This window comes from Mesoplodon mirus (genome assembly GCF_964341445.2).
Source record: "Mesoplodon mirus genome assembly, chromosome: 18".
Classification (NCBI taxonomy): Eukaryota; Metazoa; Chordata; class Mammalia; order Artiodactyla; family Ziphiidae; genus Mesoplodon; species Mesoplodon mirus.
The window spans coordinates 6168827-6192044 of NC_138994.1; the positions used below are offsets into that span (position 1 = coordinate 6168827).

Sequence of the window (23218 nt, forward strand, 5' to 3'; positions counted from 1 at the left end):
TAGTGCTTAAAGTGCATCAGTGAATAAAACAAACCAACATCTCTGCCCTGGGAGAATTAATTCACGCTGTCTGTACACACTCAGCATACACCCTGACAATAACAGTATTATTACATCTTTACAGATGATCCTTTCCCCTATTATAAATGTGTGTGTGTGTTTTAAGTACTTTATCTCCTAATAATTTCTTCTACGCAATTAAGTAATCTCCTTTATCAATGCCACACATCCCAGCCCTGGGGTTTCCAAGGCTTAAAATAGACAAGCTCTCACAGAAACCTCTGATGGAGTTAGCACCTTCTCCGGCTGGAAACGTCTTTCTTTCAAGTTTCCTAAACTTAAAAGCACCGGGTGGGGGATTTTTCTCTTCAAAGGCGTCATGGCTGCAAACGCGGAAGAAAAGACCCACACTTTCAAGGTCATCTTTGCACGCACCCAGTGGTCCGGCTACCTCGTCTCTTGGCCCCCATCCTCACCCCTGTATCCCCAGACTCGATACCTAGGCGACCCTATTAACAATCCCATATTTCACCTATGAAAAGCCCACTCTCAATATTTCCATCGGCGGCACGAACATCCTTCCACCTCCCTTCCCCTCCCCGCCCCCGAAACAATTTCTCAGTAGTCGCTTTTTACCTAAATAAGTTTGTCCCCCATTTCCTAACAGGCATGTCCCGAATACACCACCTTGCCTTTGCTTCAAGGCTCTTTCCCTTACATTATTTGATCCCCAAGAGAATTCTGGGGTGGGCAGGGATTGGCGCGAGACCAAATTTGGAGAGAAGCCTCTTACTCAGGGTTGGGACTAGAGGGAGGCTAGCTGGGCGCCTAGTGCGCAAACCCGAAGGAGGCACGCGGCACCGGCTCGACCCCAACAGTGAGCGCCCCTTTCCATTTTGCTCCTTAGGAGCCTCACTCGCCTCACCCTGTTTTTATTGCCACCGCTTCCTCAACACCCCCAAAGTCATCGCAAGCTGAGCCCCCTTGTCTGGTCCTTCCCGTGCACTGCCCCAGGTCCCCGGGAGTCCACCTCGCTAAGGGCCCCCGCAGGTGCCACCGCCCACCCACGCCCTCCCGGCGCTGGGGCTCCCGCCCACCCCACCCCGCCTTCCAACGGGATTCCCCGTCCCCGGGCCCGCCCCCGCCGCTCCTCCTCCCCGACACACCGCCCTCCCCGCCGCAGACGCGGTCCTCGCCGGGGGCTCCCTAGCCCCGCTGCCCCCTTTCCCCAGTCTTCGGAACGGGGAGTGGGCGCCCCGCTACCCCCCGCCAGGCAGATAGTGTGCTCCTCCGCTTCCTTCCAGTTCTCTGACCCCTTCGACTCTCCCTCCCTCAGGCCCCGGGTGGCAAGGTGCGGAGGCCCGGCCCCACCGCCGGGCCCAGGATTGTTTACTCACTCATCCTCCATCCTGAGCCGCAGGGACCTGCCACTACGGCGCCTGCGCGCCGCGGCCCCGCCCCCACGCCGCGGCCCCGCCCCGCGCCTCCTCCCGGCGCGTGCGCACTGCGCCGCCCGCGCCCGCTGGTCAGGCCGGCTGGGCATCGTTCTTCGCACTTCTGCGGTTTGGCGCCAATACCCCAAACTCGGGAGTCCGAGGTGGTGCAACCCGAGCCCGACAGTTTCCAAGGCGGCGCTGTCAGGGGACAGGAAAGGCTCTTGGGAAACCTCCCGGAGCCATTAATATTTTTAAGACTTTATCCAGTAGTTGCGTCATCCGCACACGCTAGTGACATGCCTCACTTCATAATTTGAAACCAACCTGGAGCCCCTTCATTACAGATCCTTCACATCTACAAATACCCCCAAACGCCCGTCTATGGGCTCTAAGGTATCATTCTTGCTTTATTTACACCGCACTGCCCTATTTCTGTCAATAGTTTTCTCAGTCACTTAGATTCAAATCAGTTGCCTTGAGTCAAAGTATCTTCTCACAAGATACCTATAAGCTACCAAAGGAAAAAGAGTAACTTTACAGGAGAGAAATCTGGCAGACATCACCTTAACCAAGTGATCAAAGTTAACGTCACTAGTGCTGAGAGATATTCTCACTAGGTACCTCTCAATATGATGCAATGAGAAGGGTACAAAATCACTTACATAGTTGCCTTGAAAAAATGCATAAGCTGAGTTAATCATGAGGAAGCATCAGACAAATCCAAAATAAGGAGCAGTTTACACAATAACTAGCCAGTATCTTCAAAAATGTCAAGGTTAAAAAAGACAAAGGGTGAGGAACTGTCCAGGTTAGAGGAGACTGAGCAGACATGACAACTAAACGTAATGTGTGATCCTGGCTTGGATCCTCATCCAGAAAAAGCACACCAGTGGGATAACTGATGACATTAGAATAAGGTCTGTAGATTAGCTAATAGTATTTTTTCCATCTTAATTCCTGGTTTCGGCAATCGCACTTCTTCAACATTTGAGGAAACTGGCTCCAGGGCATAGAGGAACTCTCTACCACTTGTAACTTTTCTGTGAATCTGAAATTATTTCAAAATATAAAGTTAAAAATTAAAACTTAAAATACAAAATAACATTACCTTAAATTTGTCTCCACAGACATAATTTAAAAGCCTATAATCATTTTTTGTTTCAAATAATTTTCATAACAACTCTATGAAGTAGGTAGGAAGGATTTCAGTTTTACACACGAGGCTATTCTGGTGTAAAGGAGTTAAAAGTCTTGCCTCACACAGATGAAAAACTGTTCTGTCAGATCTTAAACTCGGGTCTCTGGATTGCAGATTTAGTGTTCTTTTCCTTATATCAGAAGCTTTGACTTCGCTGTTTTCCTCTTGCTTATATCCAATTCACAAGCAAATCAAGGCAAATATTCCTTAATACTTGGCAATTTGCAGTGATGTTCCTTTCCATTCCAAATGCTTTCTAGACCAGTGGTTCTCAAATTTGGTTCACATTGAAATCATCTGGGGAGTTTTAATAACTACTGATTTCTTCCTCCCACCTTCAGAGAGCCTGATACATACATTGGTCTGGGGTTTGGCTTGGGCTTCAAGAATTCTCAGAGCATCCCAGGTGATTCCACTGTGTAACCGAGTTTGAGAACCATTACACTACATAAATAATTGTTGAAATAAAGAATATGGGTTCAAAGGGGGGGAAGGGGACAGGCAGCAGGTTAAAAAAAAGAATCTGGGTTATCTAAGGAGAGATGTTCAGAAGATCTGGATGTCAGGACTGAGACTGGAAAGCAGTTTGAGAACCATCAGATTATTGTTGTTAATTAACACCATGGAAGTGGACCACTTGGTTTTCAGGAAGTATGCAGAGTGACAAGAGGAGAGATACAAAGACATTCTGTGATAACAAAGAAAATATGGTTACAAAAATATTTTGAGGTGGAAAGGAAGGAAGGAGAGGGGATATATCTGTACATATCAGAGTGTACAACGCAGCTCAAGCTCCACCTCCTCATTAAGCCTGCCAGCACCCCAGGATCTCCCCCAACTTCAACTCCATTACCACTTTACACTCGCTACCAGGCTGTCTACCTCTCTCATATCCATCACAACGTTTGACATAGGACTAAACCCAGGATTTAGTAATCCTTGTTCACTAGAGGATTATAAAACAACTTTCCACAACACCAGTAAGTGTGGGGTTCTTGGGGAAAATTTGTCTGCCAGTTAGTTCCTCTCTCCCTCTCTGATGGGAGAGAGTTTTTCCTGAGACCAGGCTCCCTCTTAGCCAACCATGGTCCATGAGACGCTGTCAGCCAATCTTTGGCCAGCTCTTCCTCTAACTTTTTCTTTTCCAACCCTTTACGTCTTTGCCCTATAAATTCGTAGAAAAACTGTTGGCAAGTGGTCAGCTACTGGACCTTTGAAAAACAGTACCATCACCCCTGCCCCACTCCTCCCAGCCCCACCCCCAGGCAGTTAATAGGAGAAAGGAATAACTGTGTCACTCCTGGCTTCCAGTTGCTCATCTTGCTCTTAAATTGGAGGCCTCTGGGGCTGAAAGAAACTGGACAAAGTGTGCTGAGTAGCCTAATAGGGCTTTTTTTTTTTTTTTTTCCTGAAAGTTCCCTATTGTGGAAAAATAAAATAATGTGTTTAATTTCTGAAACCTGATGCCTGATTTGCCTTGGCAGCTATTCTCCTGGGCTTGGCCGAGAGTCCAGCAACACTAATATACTGATTAATACCAGCTCAACTTGCTCCCTGGAGAAGAGCATTATTTACTTGACCATTTTCTTAAATCCTTTTAAATTTGCATGTATTTTAGCATGATCTTATTGGCTTTAACATGCTGTATCTCTGACCACTGGCCCCAAAGAAGCCTCAGGGAAGACTGTTCTGCTCTGTGCACTCACAGCCCCATCACAAGCAAGATTTTGTCCCACCCAGTGATTAGAAATGACATGTCACGTGTTCTGTTTCTTCTGGGGCAGGCAAGTTCTAAGTGTACTTTTGTCCCCTGCTGGTCTTCAGGCCACTAGTAGAAAGGGAGGGAACTGATGCTTCCCAGAATTCAAACAGGGCTTTCTGCACTGTTCCTTCCTCCCTTCCAACTCTCCTCCCTTCCACGGTAACCCCTCGGCTCATTCTGCTCCTCCCTTGTAAAGCCCACAGGGATATCGAATAGCATTTCTCTGAGGGGACACAGAGGATTGAGGAACCTTGGGCCCCAGACAGTCCCTGACAGGGAACTGTAAACACAGCTGTGGAGATGGGAGCAACCCATCCTCCCTCCTCCCCCATTTCCCACCCAGAAGCAGAGAAAGGCCACCCTGCTGTGGGGAAACAAACAAGCAAACAAAACAAAGCACAGCCTAAAAGCCTGCATGAAGGTCACCAGAAACAAGCTGCTGCCCAGGCCTTGATGGGGCCAGCTGAAGTGCCAGACCCCTCCCTGAACACTTAGAGCAAAGGCAGCTCCAAAGCGAGTTGAGGTCTGGACATTACTGAGCCTGGAAACATGGCTCGATTTTTGAAGCCTCTTTCCACTCCTGGACATTTAGTCCTCTAATCTCAAAAACCCAGCTTTCCGCCTCAGGTACTTATCTCCTGACCCCTAGTTGCTTAGGGATCATAATAATGCATTCAATTCAGCAAGTAAGAACAGGCCCACAATAAACCCTTGTCCATGGCTCTTAGAAGTTTAAACTGTGAACCTCCAAGCCAAAATATTAGAAAGGGCCTCCTTAGCTTTTGTTAATTACAAAATAAATAATTCCAGCAGGAAGGAGAATTACTTTGGGGGATTCTTCGGTCGGATTCAGGTCTTGCTTTGCACATGCTCGGAAAGCTCCAACCCCACAGCTAGGGTGGTGCTGCCCATTCTCACTCTCTTGGCACAGTTATTGCAGGGCCTTGATCCCATGGGACACGCTCTTGGCACGGTGCTGTCTGGGAAGTAGCTCTGATCGGGTGGACAGCTAATGAGCTGTGCTTCCTTCCTGGCCATCAGGGCCGTCAACTGTAAAACTGCAGAAGTAGAAAGACAATAATAGCCTTCAAATACTGACCACTCAGTATGTGCCTGGCATTGTGCTACGTGCTTTACAGTAGGTCATCTCGTTCCATATGAAGTCAGCAATATTCTTACACTCATTTTACAACTGAGGAAACCAGGGCTTAAAGAGATTCTGGAACTTGGCCAAGGTCAGCCAGATGGTAAATGGCGGGGCCAGGATTTGGGCCCCACCATTCTGACTCCAAACCTACCCTCTAAACCATTCCACTCTACCGCCTCTTTTCTCTGAGGTCTTCTAGCTCTGAATCACAAGTCTGGATTTTCTCCATGGTTTTTTCCTTTCACTGGTGGCGCCAGGAAGAGAAATGTGTTTGGGACTCTCCTCTGCAAGTTCAGAGGAAAACAGTTCCTAATAGACAAGGGGCTCCTTACTTCCTCTGTACTAGAGATGCCAATCAAAGCTGGACACTGGACAGACCCCCATATCAGCAGGGCACAGCCTGTGTGAAAGACAAACAAATCCTAGCTAGACAGGAAAGGGGAGTTCCCCTTGGTTCTGTGACCCCGCCTTCTTTCTTCCCTGGCTTATCCGCAGGGTCCCATGCTGCTGATACTACGGCCCTTTGCACCCCACTGCAGCTAGGATGAGATACAAGGCTATGGAAACTCTTTTGGAGAAAGAAAAGTATAATACATAATCTACAGATTCCATGCACGACACTGTATGGAAAGAACCAAAAATAAATCACATTTCTTTATACATTTAACAAATTGCTGTTAGTATTCACATATTCATTAGCTATTGGATTGTATGTGAACCTACATCATCTCGTACAATCCTTGCACGATGCCTGGGGGTAGGTACTTTTATCCCTGTTTTTCAGAGAAGAACATTGAGGCTCAGGGAGACTGACCACATTGGCCATGGCCACATAACTGGTAAGTAGGAGGGCCGGAATTCAAACCCAGGCTAGGACTATCTGACTCCAAAGCCTGTATTCTTTTCAATAAAGAGTGTTGTGTAATGAAAACAACCAAAATTATGAAATGGGAAGGATCCCAGAATATCTTGGAAATAGAGTTTCCTAACTATATGTGGTACACATTATGATAGTAACTACCATTTATTGCTTACTAGTGCCGGGCATCGGGCCAAATGCTTTAACACGCTTCATCGCTACTGCTCAGTGAGATACATGCCAGTAACCCCATTTCTGCAGGTAAGAAAACAAGCAAGCTCAAAGGAGTTAAGTAACTTGCACAAGGTCACCTAAGTGACCTTCTGTCTACAGGTTGGATAGCAGGTTGACTTCCATCAGGTGTTAACCTTTCTTAGCCTCAGTTTCCTCCTTTGTAAAGTGGGTTGCTATGGTACCTACTGTAATGGAGTTGTGAGGGTTTTTTTGATGATGGTGGTGGTGGTGGTTTTTGTTGTTGTTTGTTTTGGCCACGCCACGAGGCATGTGGGATCTTAAGCTCCCCAACCAGGGATCGAACCCATGGCCCCTGCAGTGGAAACGCGTAGCCTTAACCACTGGACCACCGGGGAATTCCCTGAGTTGAGATTTTTAAGTGAAACAATTTGTATGAAGCACTGAGCACACTGCTTGGCTCCCTCAGGGCATCCCCATGTTACACAACACCTAGAGTTCTGGGGTGCTGGGAGTGGGTGGAAGGATTCCTGGGGATGGTTTCAGAGGACGGTCCTAAGGAATGGAAGAAGGGTGAGAGCAATCCTGGCATCTGGCATTGGGTCCTGACAGCAACCATGAGTCAGCCCCAGGTGCCGAGGGACCAGCAGTGTTCTCAGCACTGCTGGGTGTGTGCTGTGGTCTCTTGGCCATGGTCCTCTTCAGTCACACTGTCTGAATGTCGTTCTTGTAAATCTGGCCTGGGTTCTTTTCAGAAAAACAGCCTCCACCATGTGATGTCATGGTCCAGCCTTGGTCAGGGAAGGAAGCAGGGAGGAGGTTGTGTGTACAGAGTTGGGTGAAACAGGATCTTCTTATTTCTGGAGGGGCCCATCTGGTCCTGGAAGAAACTCTCTACCCTTCTCCCCTCCCCTCAAGACTCAGTAAAGAATCAATATTCTGATCTGGAGTGAGAGGGAGGTGATAAGTCTAATGGTTAAGACATGAAGCTTAGCATCAAACGGTCCTGGGTTCATAGCCTGGCTTTGCCAATTACTTCCTCTGGGACCTTGAGCAAATCACTCCTGTTTTCCCCATTTCACCCATGGACAAGATAATTCTGATGTTATGGTAGTGAAGTTTTAAGAAATGCTTGGAAATCACTCAGCATATGTGTCAGGGAACACACTCTGCAGCACATAGTAATTGTTCAATAAATGTAGCTACTATTAAGTCCCCAGCAGTTGATGAGGAATATGGCTTGACAATTTTCTCTGCTTTTTACGTATAACTTATAGATACTATAAGAGAGCCAGCGTTTTCTCCAATAACGTTTGCTCCTCACGCCAGCACCCTGGAGATGAGGAGGCTGGGGAGAGGCGGAGTAGTTGTGTCCCTACCCCTTTGTCTTCCCTCCCTTAGCCAGCTGGCTCCCTGGCTGTAGCTCTTCTGGTTCCCCCAGCTGCCTCCCTGCCCTCTGAAGAAGCCTGTCTCCTCTCTCCAGATTGGAAAGATTAGCTCCCCCCAGCCAGAACTTCGGGCTTCCCTGACCCTGGCTCTCCCCCACACCTTCTCCTGTGCTCCGCTCTTTATTTTGCAGACAGCTGGGGAAGAGGCCAGCGTGTATGATTGTCTCTATGCAGTAGAAAAGCTAATTCCTGGATGCTCTGCATGTAATTTCATTGTGTAGGAGGCCCCCAGTGCTTTTGACTCCCCCTATGTTGTTCTGGACTTGTCTGTGTGCCTAGGGGGAAGGCTGAGGATTAGAAATGGCACTCCTTCTTAGGATCAAGTTACCTCTCCCCCTGCTCCAGGCAGGATGACCTTTGGCCCCTAATAAGAAGGGAAATTTACATGGCAGTAAGATCCCTGCCCAGGAGAAGTCAATATAGGTTGAGGCCAGAAATCTCAGGTCAATGTCCAGCTGGATCAGAACCAGATCCCTCTCTTCCCAACACTGGGGGTGGGAGTGGGCTAAGGACAGAGGAATAAGGGATTGTGTAGGAAACTCAAAGCCTAGACTCTACTAGATATAAGGAACAAAGACTGAAGCCAATATACTACACTGCAGTTAAAAGGAAAGAGGCACATCTGTATATGGTATCATGGAAAGATGACCCAAGACATTACTAATTTTTTTTTTTTTTTTTTTTTTGCGGTACACGGGCCTCTCACTGTTGTGGCCTCTCCCGTTGCGGAGCACAGGCTCCGGACGCGCAGGCTCAGCGGCCATGGCTCACGGGCCCAGCTGCTCCGCGGCACGTGGGATCTTCCCGGACTGGGGCACGAACTCATGTCCCCTGCATCGGCAGGCAGACTCTCAACCACTACGCCACCAGGGAAGCCCGACATTACTAATTTTTAAAAAGTTGCTGAACAACAAGGATATTAATTCCCATTTATGCTTTTTTTAGGTCCAAAATACCTGGGGGAGGTGAGAAAGGAATGGGGTTATAACGTTTTCTGTGTTTAAGTATTCTGCAATGAGTCTATACTTATGTATTACTTGCAATTAAAAAGTATGTCTTTATAGCAAAAAGTATATATTTTAAAGCAGAAATGGGCTTAGAAAGGAAAGGTAACGGCCCCCAGGGTGGAAAATATGACTTCCCATGAAAGAGCCAGCCTCTGTCCCTAATGAAGCCCTTCTCTGGCCCCTTGCTGCAGATCATGGACTATTTCCTATGACAACTTGGAAAAGGTGAGGTCTCTAGTCCCCGTTCAGTCCCAAAGGACCCCCATAGCAGCAGACCCCCAGTTACCAGGATGCTCCCAGGGGTCAAATGAAAAGAGCCAAACATCCAACTGGCTAGGAAAAGTGAGAAGAGGAAAATCAGGGAGAGGAAATTTCCAGATTCTCCAACAGGTTTGAACTCCCAAGTTCAGGGAGGACTACAACAAGCTCTCCTTTGGAGGTCAGGTCTCCACATCATGAGGCAAGCTCAACTCCAACTCTAGGCTAAAATACCGCTTCCTACCAAGTCACTTGTATTTTCCCTTTTGCTACTAAGGTCATTTTATATATGAAAATGTTGCGCTCCAAAGATGTGAAATGGCCTACCTAAGGTTACACAGCAAGACAGAGGCAAAACCTGCCTTCAGAATCCTAACCAATGTTTGTTTGTTTTTATCCATTATACCATACTGCCTTATTTAAAACCCAACATTTGTTTTTGTCAACTTTAATCTTGATCCCAACCCTAGTCTTTACCCACAGTGGGCTCAGGTGCCTCTGGCCAGTGGAAATGGCTGATTTTGCTTTCTGCTCCTCCTTGCTTCCTCCTCCCATCTTATCACCTAGAAATCTCCCTCTTGACCATGTTTCCTTCTTGAAAAGGGCAATCACAGGTGGGAGGGAGGGAAGGAACGGAGTTTGTCCCTGGCCTGAAGTGACTCCAAGGCAGCCTGGCTCTTTTCTGCCCATTGCAGAAGATGATCCTCACCAGGAAGGCTTTGGGGTTCATGCCAAGTGGGCCAATTCCCTTCTCCCTCTGGATGCCTTGCTAAAGCAACCTCTTGATCCTAGCTATGGAGGAACAACAGGTGATCAGTGGCCATGATTTAAGAGCCTAAGACCCCGAGATGAAGATTTGAAGAGAGATGGTGCAAGATAATTTGTGGTGGGAAGGAATCAGTAAAGTGGGACAACAGCAGCAGCTGAGTCCAAGGGTCAGTGTCTGGGAGTAATTTAGGAAAGTTCAGTGCTGACAGCTGTGTCTGGAGTTGAACGTCATGGCCAAATCAGCTCCTGGGATCCTCGGCTGCTTCAGGCCTACGAAGCTCTGGCTCAGGACACACAGAGACAGCTGTGGTGTGGCAGAAGTCAGGGCCGCTGGGGCCCCAGGCTCAGCCTTGCTGTTTCTCAGTGGTGTGGCTTTAGGCAAGTCCTTAGGAAAGGAGAAAAGGAAACAAGCATCTGCCTAGTGAGTGCGGTGCCCTTTCACAAGTTTCACTCTCACGACAGATTAATGAGGAGGGTGACGTCCCTCTTTCACATGGGAGGAATCTGAGAATTCATGAAGGTAACTGAGGTCATTCCAGGCTATATAGCTGGAAAATGGGAAGACAGAAGTAGGACTCAGAGCTTCTGAGCTCAAGTCCTGGGCTCTTTCCCCTGAGCTTTAGCTTCTTCCTCTGTAAATAATGTACCCACCTCATGAATGAAGTCACACATTGTAGGTTCTAAACCTTCCCTTTTCACAACCTTGGCCCTGAGGAGTTGCGGCCACCTTCTTCTTGGGAATGGAGCAGTCTTACTTTTGCCCCTGCACTCGATCTGGTTTGTGGGTCTAGGCCCCAGGGGGTGCCTCGAAGGCAGGGTATTCGGACTTTGCTTTCCCCTCTACCTCTATCCCCAGGCCTTCTCCAGACTCCGAAGGTCTGGCTCCCTCTTCTCCTCCTCCTCCTCCTCCTCCTCGATTTTGGCAGGCGGGCTGACATCAGTGGGTGTTCCCAAGGAAAGGGAACTCTGAGCCCAGCTCCACGGGCCCCTTCCCCCACGGCCCCGGACAGCCCCAACCCCCAGCCTTAGAAACCGCAGCGTTCAGAGGCCCTCTGAGCTCCCAAACCCCTCCCTCTTTTCGCTACCCGCCCCCCCCCACGCCCCCGCCGCCTCGCGGAGGAAGAGAAGGGGCTGCTAGAGTCCGGGGAGCGGAGGCTCAGAGACCCCGACGAGTCCTGGGCGCCACGCAGCCGAGCCCAGGAAATGGATGCCGGTTCTGGGGTTACGAGGGGAGCTGTCCAGCCCCGCAGGGTGAGCTAGCAGAAAGGGTGAGCCAACGTCGGCCAGGCGGAGGGAGCGGCGGGCGCCAGGGCCGGGTGGGGCAGCGACTCCCCCTCCAGCCCGCCGGCCCCGGGCGTCGCCCCCGCCCCCCACGTGGCCGCAGCCGTCCCAGCCCCTGCGAGGAAGCGGCGCGGTTTCCTGCGGCTTGGGACGGGGATATAGGCGCCCCCGCCCGGGCCCGGCTCAGCGCCGCCGCTCCTCCTCGCCTGTTCGCCGCGCGATGGCCTCGCTCCGGGCGGAGCGCGCTGCCGGCGGCCCGCGGCTCCCCGCGACCGGCGCCGGGCGACCGGCAGCGCTCCGCCTCCTCCTGCTGCTGGGCGGTAAGCGCAGCGCCTCGAGGCCCGGGCGGGAGGCGCGGGAGGCCCTGGAGGGGAGAGGGGCTGGACGGCCAAGACCGGAACGGGCCCCGGCGTGCGGGTGCGGACAGCGCTGCTCTTTGGACGGTCCCTGGCCCCACCACGGTGAGGGCGCAGCGCGAGCTGCCTCCCACTGGGGAAAAGCTGGCGTGCCCGGGTCCCACGGAGAGGTCTTGGGACGTCTGGAGCTGGCGAGGAGGGAGGGGTTTGGATGTGAGTGGGAATGAATTGGTGCAGCCCCTCTCTTCCGGGCACTGAGGCATCCCGTGGGGGCCTGGATTGCTTCTCTTTTTCTTCCGAGAGTAGCCCTGACTTCCAAGGGTCTCAGCCCCCAACCCACACACCCCTTCCTCCAGGCTCCAGAGCCCCATCATCCCCTCTTCTGCCCACAGCTGTCCTGAAGCCCCAGGAGTCCCTGGCTCAACTTCTTCCCACCCCAGACGGCTTAAAGTCAGAAGGTGAGTACCCAGCAGCTGTGGGAGGGTGGCCCAGGGCAAGGAGAAGAGAGGTCAGTGGGGAGTGTCCCTTTCTCACAAGCCAGGCCCCAAACCCAATTGGTGCCCCTAAGTTCTGCTCTGTTCTCTCTTGGGGTTCCTTGTGGTCTACCTCTCATCCCACAAAGCCTCTAGCCAGCTCTGAGCTGGCCCACCCCACAGGTGGATTAGAAGATCCCAGAAAAAGTGCATGTGGAAGTTCTTGCCAAGCTGGGTAGTGCTGGGCACATGGAAGACATTAAATTTTTCCTGAGCTGAGACTGTCTCCTCAGCCAGGACTGTCTTGTTTGGGAAGGTTTCCGAGGCTCTCCGGGTAGTTCCCATATTTGAAGACGGGAACAGTGGTTCCTCAATGGAAGTACCTGGACCAGAGGGCTTGGAGGGTGGCGTAGGGGTGTGGTCAATGTGCAGCATCTCTGCCCACAGGGAAAACAGTGGAGGAGAAGTATGAGACAATTGTCCTACGTTGCTGGGATGATTATAAGGTTCAAATGGACTCTATCGAAAAGGATTGGTGTGACTGGGCCCTCATTAGCAGGTAGGGGCAGTGCTGGAGGGCGGCTTGGGCCAGGGCTGGGGCTTGCTCCTTGTGGGCCTTGAGTGAGTGTGGGACAGTCCTCTTTTGGGGCCCAACCCTTCCCTCACTCTAGTCCTCTCCTGTCCCCAGGCCTTACAGCATCCTTCGAGACTGCTTGGAAAAGAATGCAGAAGAGTTTGGCCTGGGCTTCCCCAATCCCTGGGCAGAACAGATGATCTTTGAGACTCACCAGATCCACTTTGCCAACTGCTCCCTGGGGCAGCCCCCCTTCTCAGACCCCCCAGAGGATGTGCTCCTGGCCATGATCATAGCCCCCATCTGCCTCATCCCCTTCCTCGTCACCCTTGTGGTGTGGAGGAGTAAAGACAGTGAAGCCCAGACCTAGGGTGGCGTTAGCTCTTCAGCCGCCATCTTACTCCTTTCGTCTGCCGCCACCAGGTCTCTCCCCTCCCCTCCCTACTTCCTTCCCTCACTCCTACCCCAACTGCAGATCCTTAGATCCGTGGAAATGGAAGCTGGGTGGGGTCAAGGCTCAAGTTCTGTAATCTTCAAAATAAAACTGGTTTTTTTTTGTACACTGTTCCCCTCCCCATCCCAGTGGGGCCTGTGTCCTTCCCAGAGTCTCTGCCATTCCCACAGGCCCTCCGTTCTAAGCAGCAGAGCTGGAAGAATCTGGATAGGCCCATTGTTTTGTTCACTTACTTGCCCCCCACCACCCCTTCCCCCACCCGAAGACCACACCCCTATACTTCCTCCTCCCAAGGCCAGGCCTTTCCTGCGTCTATCCAAACCCAGCTCCAGGAAACGTGCAGGAAGAGACTCCCTTCCGGTCTGGAGAGCAGCCGGGGAGGTGAGGGGGGTGGGATGAGGGAGGACTCTTTGCTGTGGCTCCTGCAAGAAGGAAGAGGGTGCCACCCAGGTGCCCTGAATTTTTCCTTTCCTCATGCCTCAGTTTCCTCCCAGGGCCTGGGAATAGGAGCTCTGATCTGACCAACAGGAGTCCATCCCTAAGGACCTCAGGATTGAGGACGAAGGCAGTGGGGGCTTCCTCTACTAGACTCGCCACAGGACTTCCCCTCCAGGTCCTTGGCCCTCATCCTACATTGTCCTGGACCCTGGGTGGGCGTGGCCTACAGCCTGGCCACACACTGCCCCCTGGTGTCGACTAAGGCTAACAACCAGAAGATGGACGTGGCCTGGAAGAAGCTCAAAACTGAACCCTGTGGTCAGAGACCTGTCATGCCCATAGCAACCACTAGTTCTTCACTGGATGCTTCTGTTAGCTTCTTGAGCCATACTTATGCTCCCTTTCCCACTTATTAGGGACATACCTAGTGACCCACCATTTCTGTATATGGACACTCCTATATGTTCCCTGGATGGTGAGGTCCAGTTCTCCCCATGGAAACTTCACCTCCAGTTCTCCCTGGGACAAACCTGCCAGGTCATCAGAAACGTCTAGAGAGTTACTTGGTTCTTCAAAAAGACACCTGTTTATTCCTTGTGGCACCTGGCACCTCTTTAGGAACTCTCCTTCCCTCCTTGTTGAAATGTAAGCCTCCCTGAGTACATGCATATCCACTTCCTGGGACATGCCTGTCTATTCCACAGATATATACCTATATGCTTCTAGAACATATCTGTTTATTCTCTGAGACACACTTCTCCTCTCAGGACACATCTGTCTCTCTAGAGACATACCTATTCCCTAGGACATTTAGAGTTTTCACCAGAGAGAAATCTTTGCTCTATTTCCATGAATGCATCTGTCTTCTCCCAGGATATATCCATGCTCTTTTTGACCCATATTTGCCTTCATGCATTTTACTAATATACATCAAAGGCATGTTGGTGTAAGACACTGTATATTGCATATTGTGTTGGGAAGATAAGTTAGATAAGGCTTGGTTTCTGCTTCCAATGGCTTTCATCTAGTAGGGGAGCCGACATGTACACAAATAAAACAGCGTAGTGTGTGATGAGAGTCATGCAAGGGATGCAAGCCAAATGTTTTCTGAGTGCAAAGGAAGGAGGGGCCCATTTAGCTAAGGTGCAATCACAGGAGGTGAGACCACAGGAGGGTGATTGTGGAGTTGGCACCTGACTAGGCCTTAGATGGAGTACATTCCCCTACGGGAGAGTCGAAAGGGAGGTGAATTAGAAAATTATTGCAATAATCTAGGTTTGAGAGGACAAGGGCATGGACCAAAGGAGTGGTGAATGGGGAAATGGAAAATAATTAAAAAGTAGGGAACTTCCCTGGTGGTGCAGTGGTTAAGAATATGCCTGCCAATGCAGAGGACACGGGTTCGAGCCCTGGTCTGGGAAGATCCCACATGCTGTGGAGCAACTAAGCCCGTGCGCCACGACTACTGAACCTGCACTCTAGAGCCCGTGATCCACAACTACTGAAGCCTAGAGCCCGTGCTCCGCAACAAGAGAAGCTGCCTCAATGAGAAGCCCGTGCACCGCAACAAAGAGTAGCCCCCGGTCGCCGCAACTAGAGATAGCCCATGCGTGGCAACAAAGACCTAACGCAGCCAAAAATAAAATATTAATTAATTAAAAAAGAAGTGAGCAGAAAAAAAGCAATTAAAAAATAAAAATAAGGAAAGTTTATTAAAAATAGGGGAGGGGGCTTCCCTGGTGGCGCAGTGGTTGAGAGTCCGCCTGCCGATGCAGGGGACACGGGTTCGTGCCCCGATCCCGGAAGATCCCACATGCCGCGGAGCGGCTGGGCCCGCGAGCCATGGCCGCGGAGCCTGTGTGTCCGGAGCCTGTGCTCCGCAATGGGAGAGGCCACAGCAGTGAGAGGCCCGCGTACAGCAAAAAAAAAAAAAAAAAAAAAAAAAAAAAAAAATAGGGGAGGGATTTGGATATGAAGGTGAAGTAGAGGAGAGGTTAGAGCTGACTTTGGCTTTGAACCTGGGTGCCATTAGAAGGAGAAGCTGGCCTGAAGAAAATGGTGTATAATATGAATAACAATGGAACAAGCTGTTTTGTACTGTAGAGAGACGTGGGAGTGGTGGTGGTTCCGCTAGCGGTAGAAAAGGGTTGGAGCTAGAAATATAGGGTTAGGAGTCCCCTGCACAGAAATGCCATGTGAAGCCACGAAAGGGATGAGAGTTCCCGGAGAGAAGGTGTACCGAAGAAGGCTAAGGTCCTTTAGGAAACACCCACATGTAAACAATGAGGACAAAAGAAGACAAAGGGAAAGATAGCAGATAGCAGAACAAGGATAAAGCAGTGCCATGGAAGCGAAGGAGATGGTACCCTTTGAGAGAACTTTTTTTTTTTTTGATGTGGACCATTTTTAAAGTTTATTGAATTTGTCACAATACTGCTTCTGATTTATGTTTTGGTTTTTTGGCCACGAGGCATGTGGGATCTTAGCTCCCCAACCAGGGATCGAACCCGCACCCCCTTCCCTGGAAGGCGAAGTCCCAACCACTGGACTGCCAGGGAAGTCCCAAGAGAACATTATCTATTGAATGGTTCATTCATTCATTCATTCAACAAATATGTGTTGGGCACTTCTGTGGACCAGGAACTGTACACAGTGAAGGATGGACTTTGGTGGGGGAGACGTTAGAGATCAGACAGGAAATTGAGAGGGTGGTAGAGTCAAGGAAACTACATATTTTCCAGTAGGGATGACGTCAGCATGTTTGTAGACGAGAGGAGCCAGGGGAAAGGGAAAGAGGGAATATGATACACAGAGAAGTCCTGGAGGAAACTGGAAAGGAGAGGCAATCAGCTGCCAAAGGGTTGACCTTGTAAAGGAAGAGTGATACTTCTTCCTTTGAGTCCAAAAGGAAGGAGTAAAAGTGAGAGAGAGTTTTGAGAGACGAATCCAGTGTGATGACAGAGAGGAAAGATTAAGAGGTTCACATGCATGGCCTCAATCTCATAAAAATAGAAAGGAAGGGCATTCTGCAGAGATGGAGGAGATGGGAACAGGTGGAATGGCATGATGAGTGTGGAAAAGTTTGAAGAGTTACCTTGAGGGATGTGACAGGGAGCCAATAAAAGACAAAGCATCACTGGGCTGCACTGATTGCCTGGCATTGAGGTCAGTCAGGGAATCTGGGGTTCAGTCAGCAGGTTCCGGTGAATTTTTTTTTTTTTTTTTCAGTAATACTCCTGGGCCCAGGCGTGAAAAAAAGAAGATGAGGGTGGGGTGGGGAGGTGGGCAGGGATCAACGACTCTGGTTTGGAAACTGAGCAGCAGGTAGGCAGGCAAGGGGACAGACTTAAGTAGTCTAGTCTGGGGAAGGAGTCAGATAAGACCAAAAGGGGTCCAGGGACTTGAGGCTAGAAAGGTGAGGACGCGGGAGAGGTGAGAGAGAGGTGGCTGTGCTCAAATACAGCAGCTCTGAATAATGGAAGCAGAGCCATTTCCAGCGATAAAAGCTACACATGAGCTCTTGGGGAATGATGGAGTCGAAGAACACAGGAATTGAGGGCAACTGCGAGGGACTGAAGTTAAATGACACAAATGTTAATATTAAAAGAAGCCTAGTATAGTGGAAACAAGCCTAGGCTGGGTTCTGGAGACCTCGGTTCTACTTGCAGTTCTACTAACTGTGCCCACTTTGGGGGAGTGACTGCCCTTCTCTGGGGTGGAATCAGAAGACTTCTCAGGGCCCTTTCTGCTCTAGACGGTAAGGATTTGGGATAATAGCAAGGGACGGGTTGACAAGAACGATCCCTCCCGTTGGGCCGCCCCTCTCCCCAGAGGAGCCCGGAACCTTTCTGCTGTGCTTTCTGCCCGGACGTGCCGGAGAGGAGACCGGAAGTCCTTTGCCGCCGGGTTCCGGGTTTCCTGGGCTACTACGATGGCGATGAGTTTCGAGTGGCCGTGGCAGTATCGCTTCCCGCCCTTCTTTACGTGAGGCTCAGACCCCGAGAAGCCCCGCTGGGCCTCCCTCCCCTCCCTCGGACCCCGGGCTCAGCACTGATGCTTCACATGGGGAGGGGGAGAACGGATCCGGTCGCCGCCACCCTCAGTCTCTCACTTTCTCCCCCCGAGCGCGCCTCTGGCAAGTGCTGCCACTCGCCCTCTCACTTCCTCTAATTCTGCGCCCCACCCGCTTCACCCGGCAGGTTGCAGCCGAACGTGGACACTCGGCAGAAGCAGCTGGCCGCCTGGTGCTCGCTAGTCCTGTCCTTCTGTCGCCTGCACAAACAGTCCAGCATGACGGTGATGGAAGCTCAGGAGAGCCCGCTCTTCAACAACGTGAAGCTACAGCGTATCCTCCCTCAGGCTCTTCCACACCCCCCATACATGCACTTCCACACTTTCCCACATGCCCAGACTTCACACTCCTCTTCACCCAAAGAAGGGTTCCCACCCCAACTGGCCTTGGGAAAGAGCCAGACTGTGTAGCTGACATCCATTTTACCTCCAACTCCAACCCAAATGTAGCACCAAGCCCTCTTGTCCGCGGCAGTGATGAGTACCCAGTTGTCATTCAGATCTTAGAATTTCTGCCCTGAAACCAAGTACCAAGTTTTTCAAGCTGAGCCTTTTTGACTCGTTGAAACTTTTGTCCTCTGTATGAGGCTCAAACTCTGGCATTACCTTTAGTAATTTTCTCTGCCTACTCTCCTTGTCCCAGGAAGTAAGGGTGGTTTTCTTTTGCTGCCTGATTCATCCCTAAAATATCTAGAGAATGGCTTCAGGAAGGAGAGAGGACAGAGGGTGAGAAATGATAGTACCTTTCATTCCCTAAAGCTCTTCCTTTTAATTACACTAGTTTCTCTTTACCTTCCTGCCCCCAATATGCAGAAAATGCCAGTTTATATCCTGTTGGGGCGTTGCACATCTGTGTGTGTAGGTGGGAGAAGAAGGGTAGTTTGTAGCATGAGCCTGGCTCTGAGAAATTTTATCCCACCCAGTTCATTCCATTAATACCATTCCCTTAACCTTAAACCAGGGAAGCTGCCCGTGGAATCAATCCAGGTTGTATTAGAGGAGCTGAGGAAGAAAGGTGGGTTCAGTTCCCCAGATTCCTTATTTTTCATCCTAGTTGGGTTTTCCTGAGGGCAGATTAGCACAAGTCTTTTTTTTTTTTTTTTAACCCTTCAGTGGCTTTTTAAAAATTAATTAATTAATTTTTAATTTTGGCTGCATTGAGTCTTTGTTGCTGCGCGGGGGCTTTCTCTAGTTGTGGTGAGTGGGGGCTACTCTTCGTTGCGGTGGCTTGTTGCAGAGCACGGGCTCTAGGTGCGTGGGCTTAGCTGCTCTGCGGCATGTGGGATCTTCCCGGACCAGGGCTTGAACCCCTGTCCCCTGCATTGGCAGGTGGATTCTCAACCATTGCGTCACCAGGGAAGCCCCCACGAGTCTTTTCTTTTAAGAACTTTTTTTTTTTCCTCTCCTGGCTTGGAGCCCAGAGTGTTCTGTACAATAGCTCAATTCCCTGAGTTCTTTTCCCCCATTCGTATACAAAATTGAAATCTCTCCATCTGTGCCCCAAGACCTGAAGAGGAGAATGGATGCCTTGCAGATAGTAATAGTAAAACAATTCTTGAATTTCTCTTTCTGAAAGCTGAGTCTCTTACACTCTCTTCCACCTTGGTTTTTGCCTCATTGTTTCTTCTTAGAGCATGGTGCTTTCATAAGTATCTGTTTTGCAGGGAACCTCGAGTGGTTGGATAAGAACAAGTCTAGCTTCCTGATCATGTGGCGGAGGCCAGAAGAATGGGGGAAGCTCATCTATCAGTGGGTGAGACTATTCTGACGCAGTGACCCATGGCAAAGGAGAATGAATCTGTGCTCAGCAGATGCCTGGTGTTTTCAGATCCAGACTGAGCAGAGTGGGAGGGGGCAGAAAGAGGAGGTGTAGGTCTTCCAGGCAAGCCTCTTTCAATGACTCAATTTCCCTGGCTGGAAAGAACTTTCCTTCTTTTGCCAGTAGGAGGCCAGAGGCTATGTGAGGCCATGTTTGGAGAATGCAGTACTGGAAACCACGAGTACTATTGTTGGCTGGAGCCTCAGGCCACAGGAGATAAATGGGGAAAGGAAGGGAAAAAAACACAAAAACCTGGAGCCCCTCCCCCACTACATCCTTATGGGGCTGTCCACAATATAAATGAGACTTTCTGAACAGTGTGGGTGTGGGGACAGACTCTCTCCCCTGCATTCCCTGTCAGCACCAGCCCTAAACATTCCCAAGGGAGAGATGAGGGGAAGAAGCGTCAACAACCCAAATATAACAAACACACACCACCCATTCTTGAACAGGAAAACAACCAGAATGAGAGGTCACTCCTCAGACACGTGAAGGCCTGTGGTTTAGTGGTTCCGAGCGTGTGTGTACATGTATAAATATAGCACCTGTAGGGTTTGTGGGTTTTAGGCCACTCGTCTGCTGAGGTGACAGCTCTCGTTTGGGAACAAGTATCATTCCTGGGTCAGAGAGGTGGAGCTGGTGAGTTTACCTTCTCCCAGGAAATTCCTGGTTCTTATTCAGTCCCTGTTTTCTGTGTCCATAGGTTTCCAGGAGTGGCCAGAACAACTCCGTGTTCACCTTGTACGAACTGACCAATGGGGAAGACACAGAGGATGAGGGTAATGCTTTTCCCTTTCTCCCCAGTTTTGTTATCTGAATCCTCCTCCGTCTAATTTTTGTTTACTTGACATTCAGATTTCCCATTTTCCTGCCTCTAAATTCCAAATACTAAATAATACAAAGGTTCTTAACCCATGTCCAAGATTTCCATAAACCACATGCAGAGAACCCACAGAGTTTGTTTGTGGGGGTGTGTGTGCATTTTTCTCGGCATCGAGTCCATATTATAAGACCTTGAAGGGCATCTGTGACCCATGAAAAGTTAAGAATTATTGGTAGAGATGCCGAATGAGGAGCTAGGGCGGAGATTAAGCCTGAGATTTCATTCCTTGCTGACTCAGGCTTTCTTTCACCCTTTATTCTCATAGAGGGCTCAGATCTGTGGGTGTCAGCTGAAGGGACTGGGCCAACACTCCCATCCCCACCCCCTGCCCTTTAGAATACTATGGTTTCTGGCCAGACAAGGATTTGTATACTGTTTGATTTTTACATAGTGTAAATACTCTCTCAGCTCTTTTATCTCTGACTTCATATTCTGATCCCCAGGATCACCAAAAGTACCAATCTGAGCTGGGGAAAAAGGGGCACCTCCCCTTTCTGCCAGGCCTGGCTGCCCCAACAGAGTTTACAGCTCTTGGCTTCCCCCCCCCCCCACCCTTCCCTGCAGGCCTCTGCTTGCTACTCCCACCATCATGCCATGACTTCAGTGTTGCAGCCTTGCCCAGCCCACCGCTCAGGCCAGGCAAAGCTGGAGGCTTCCTCAGAAAGCAAGCTCCCTGACTCAAGAGCTGGGGCCCCGCAGGGGGTGAGGTGTGCAAGCGTGTTAGGGCTTGCCTCCTGCCTCTCACATCTCCCTGCAGTATCTTGCCATATCTCCAGATACTCAGCTGGCCCTTGGCTCCCAGCCTTGTTCCTTTTCACTAGGAAAGGGCAGATATCTGTGCTGGACCTTAACAGTCTCCTGGCCAGAGGCATGGCTATACCTCTTTGTGTTAGAACAGGTCCTCCCAATGGGTACAGATGCAGTTAGGGTCAGCGTACAGTGACAAGGGACTTGACCTCCCTACACTTGATTGTCAGGGCCCCTTCTTTGTGGCCCACAAGCAAACGGTGTTACTCTTGTATATCAGACACTAGTGGGCGGGGGGGCTAGTGCGAGGGTGCGTGTGGGTTGAGTCTGACAGAAGAAACAGGAAGGGGGAATAAGCATGAACTCTCATTTCATGTTGACTCAGGCTTTCTTCCACTCCTTACTCCTAAGGAATACCCAGGAAGGGTGGGTGGGGGCAGCTGTAGCAGTCCACCTGGCCTGGAAAGTTCTGTTTCCAGCTGGCCTGCTCTTCTCAGAGGCCTTGAGCCCCAAGGAGCTGAGTGTCCCTGACTACCCATCTCTCCCCGTCCAGAGTTCCACGGGCTGGATGAGGCAACCCTACTGCGGGCTCTGCAGGCCCTACAGCAGGAGCACAAGGCCGAGATCATCACTGTCAGCGATGGCCGAGGCGTCAAGTTCTTCTAGCAGAAACCTGTCTCCCTTTACTTCTTACCTCCCACCCTTCCAGGGCTTTCAAAGGGAGACAGACCAAGTGTCCCCACAGACTGGATCCGTGACTCCACCAGACTCCAAAGGGCTGCAGTCCAGGGGTGGGTTTCCCACTTATCCCATGTGTCTGTCCCTGGGATAGGGCGAGGCTGAGGTGCCAGGGAGAAAAGATGTGCTGCTCCCTGCCTCACCTCCTCTCGTGAGCTGGGGCCTGTAAACCTAAACACGAACTTCATTTGTGTCACACACGTAAGTGCACACACACATGCCCCGGCACAGGCTTCTGTTTCTTTCCCCTCCCACCCCTTTAGCTGCTGCCGGTGCTGGACCCTTCCTAGGGGCGGGCGAAGCCCTGGCTGCAGGCAGCCTTTCAGGCAGTGTGGAGATAGGGGGCCCAGGAAGGGGCCTGGCAATGAGAGGTGGGGCCGGACACCGATTTATGATATTAAAACGCTTAACCCTACTGCCTGCTGCTGAGGTTATTACTGGAGTGGGCAAAGGGAGGGCTGTGAAGTGTCAACCCCCTGAGTGAATCCCAGCCTAGGAGACGGGAGAGACGGCCTATGGCCTTTGAAAAGGTCCTCTCGTGCTGGCGGGCTCCAGTGAGCCTGTGGTTTTACGTCTGCCGGGTGGGCTGTGCGGGGGAGTGCCGATGGCACACAGCTTGGGGACAGACTGCTTTCTGTCTCTAAAATGGAGTAGCCTAATGACTTCCCCCCTCCCTCACCATCTCCCCGTGGAAGTCCTGAACTACTCTGAAGCCCCTGCCTCCATCCATCTGCTCTGGGTGGGGTAGTTGAGGCCAAGGGGAGCTGAGGGGGAGTAAACCGGACATGGACTTCGGTTTATTAGAAACTTTGGCAAACAGAGGGGTAGGAAGGAGAGCCCACACAGCAAAAACAGCCACTCTGGCCAGGATGCGGTCAAGGTGGGGAGGTGGAGAGGATGGGTGACCTGGTCCTTGTTTTGGGGGAGGGGCTGGCTTTGGGGTGCACACACCCATCCCTGTGCAGCCCGGAGGGACTGGGCACTGCGACGTCGGAGAAAACCAGATCTTTCCGTTGACCTCTGTATTGTCGGCCTGGGGCCATTGCGGACGATTAGGAGGGGGTGGCGCTACCTTATCTGGGTCGTGCAGGCTGGTGGTAGCCTCCTCTTCACCACCCCCCTTTCTAGGGCCGGGGAGCCGCGGTCACTTTTCATCTCCCTGTTCCAGTACCGTGCTCCCCCAGACAGGTTTGCACACTCGTAGTGCGGGAGGACACACCGCCGCCTCGCACCCGGCTGCGGCTTCGGAATGAGACTGAGGGCGGGTGCTCCGGGAGGCCAGGGGGAGGGCCAGTGGCCGGGGGCGGGG

General features: G+C 50.9%; 3 protein-coding genes across 5 annotated transcripts in view; 2 read left to right on the top strand and 1 right to left on the bottom strand.

The window, feature by feature from the left end:
- EZH1 (enhancer of zeste 1 polycomb repressive complex 2 subunit) overlaps positions 1 to 1435 on the bottom strand; it is a 32680-nt gene extending 31245 nt beyond the window's left edge. For 2 of the 3 annotated variants that reach the window (XM_082605221.1, XM_082605219.1), the window contains exon 1: positions 1398 to 1435. In XM_082605221.1, coding sequence (XP_082461347.1) covers positions 1398 to 1408 — 11 coding nt within the window. In that variant the 5' untranslated portion in view covers positions 1409 to 1435. The remainder of the gene's footprint in view (positions 1 to 1397) is intronic. The other variant, XM_082605220.1, reaches the window with a different exon arrangement.
- A 10056-nt stretch (positions 1436 to 11491) lies between these two features.
- On the top strand, positions 11492 to 13319 carry RAMP2 (receptor activity modifying protein 2). Its single transcript, XM_082604577.1, has 4 exons — positions 11492 to 11676; positions 12105 to 12170; positions 12633 to 12744; positions 12874 to 13319. The coding sequence occupies exons 1-4, from the start codon at positions 11577 to 11579 to the stop codon at positions 13127 to 13129; spliced, it is 534 nt and encodes a 177-aa protein (XP_082460703.1). The 5' UTR covers positions 11492 to 11576; the 3' UTR covers positions 13130 to 13319.
- Positions 13320 to 17526: 4207 nt separating this feature from the next.
- On the top strand, positions 17527 to 22324 carry VPS25 (vacuolar protein sorting 25 homolog). Its single transcript, XM_082603633.1, has 6 exons — positions 17527 to 17635; positions 17851 to 17996; positions 18684 to 18737; positions 19387 to 19475; positions 20245 to 20320; positions 21725 to 22324. Exons 1-6 carry the CDS (start codon positions 17583 to 17585, stop codon positions 21835 to 21837), a joined length of 531 nt encoding a protein of 176 aa, XP_082459759.1. The 5' UTR covers positions 17527 to 17582; the 3' UTR covers positions 21838 to 22324.
- Positions 22325 to 23218: the final 894 nt, after the last annotated feature.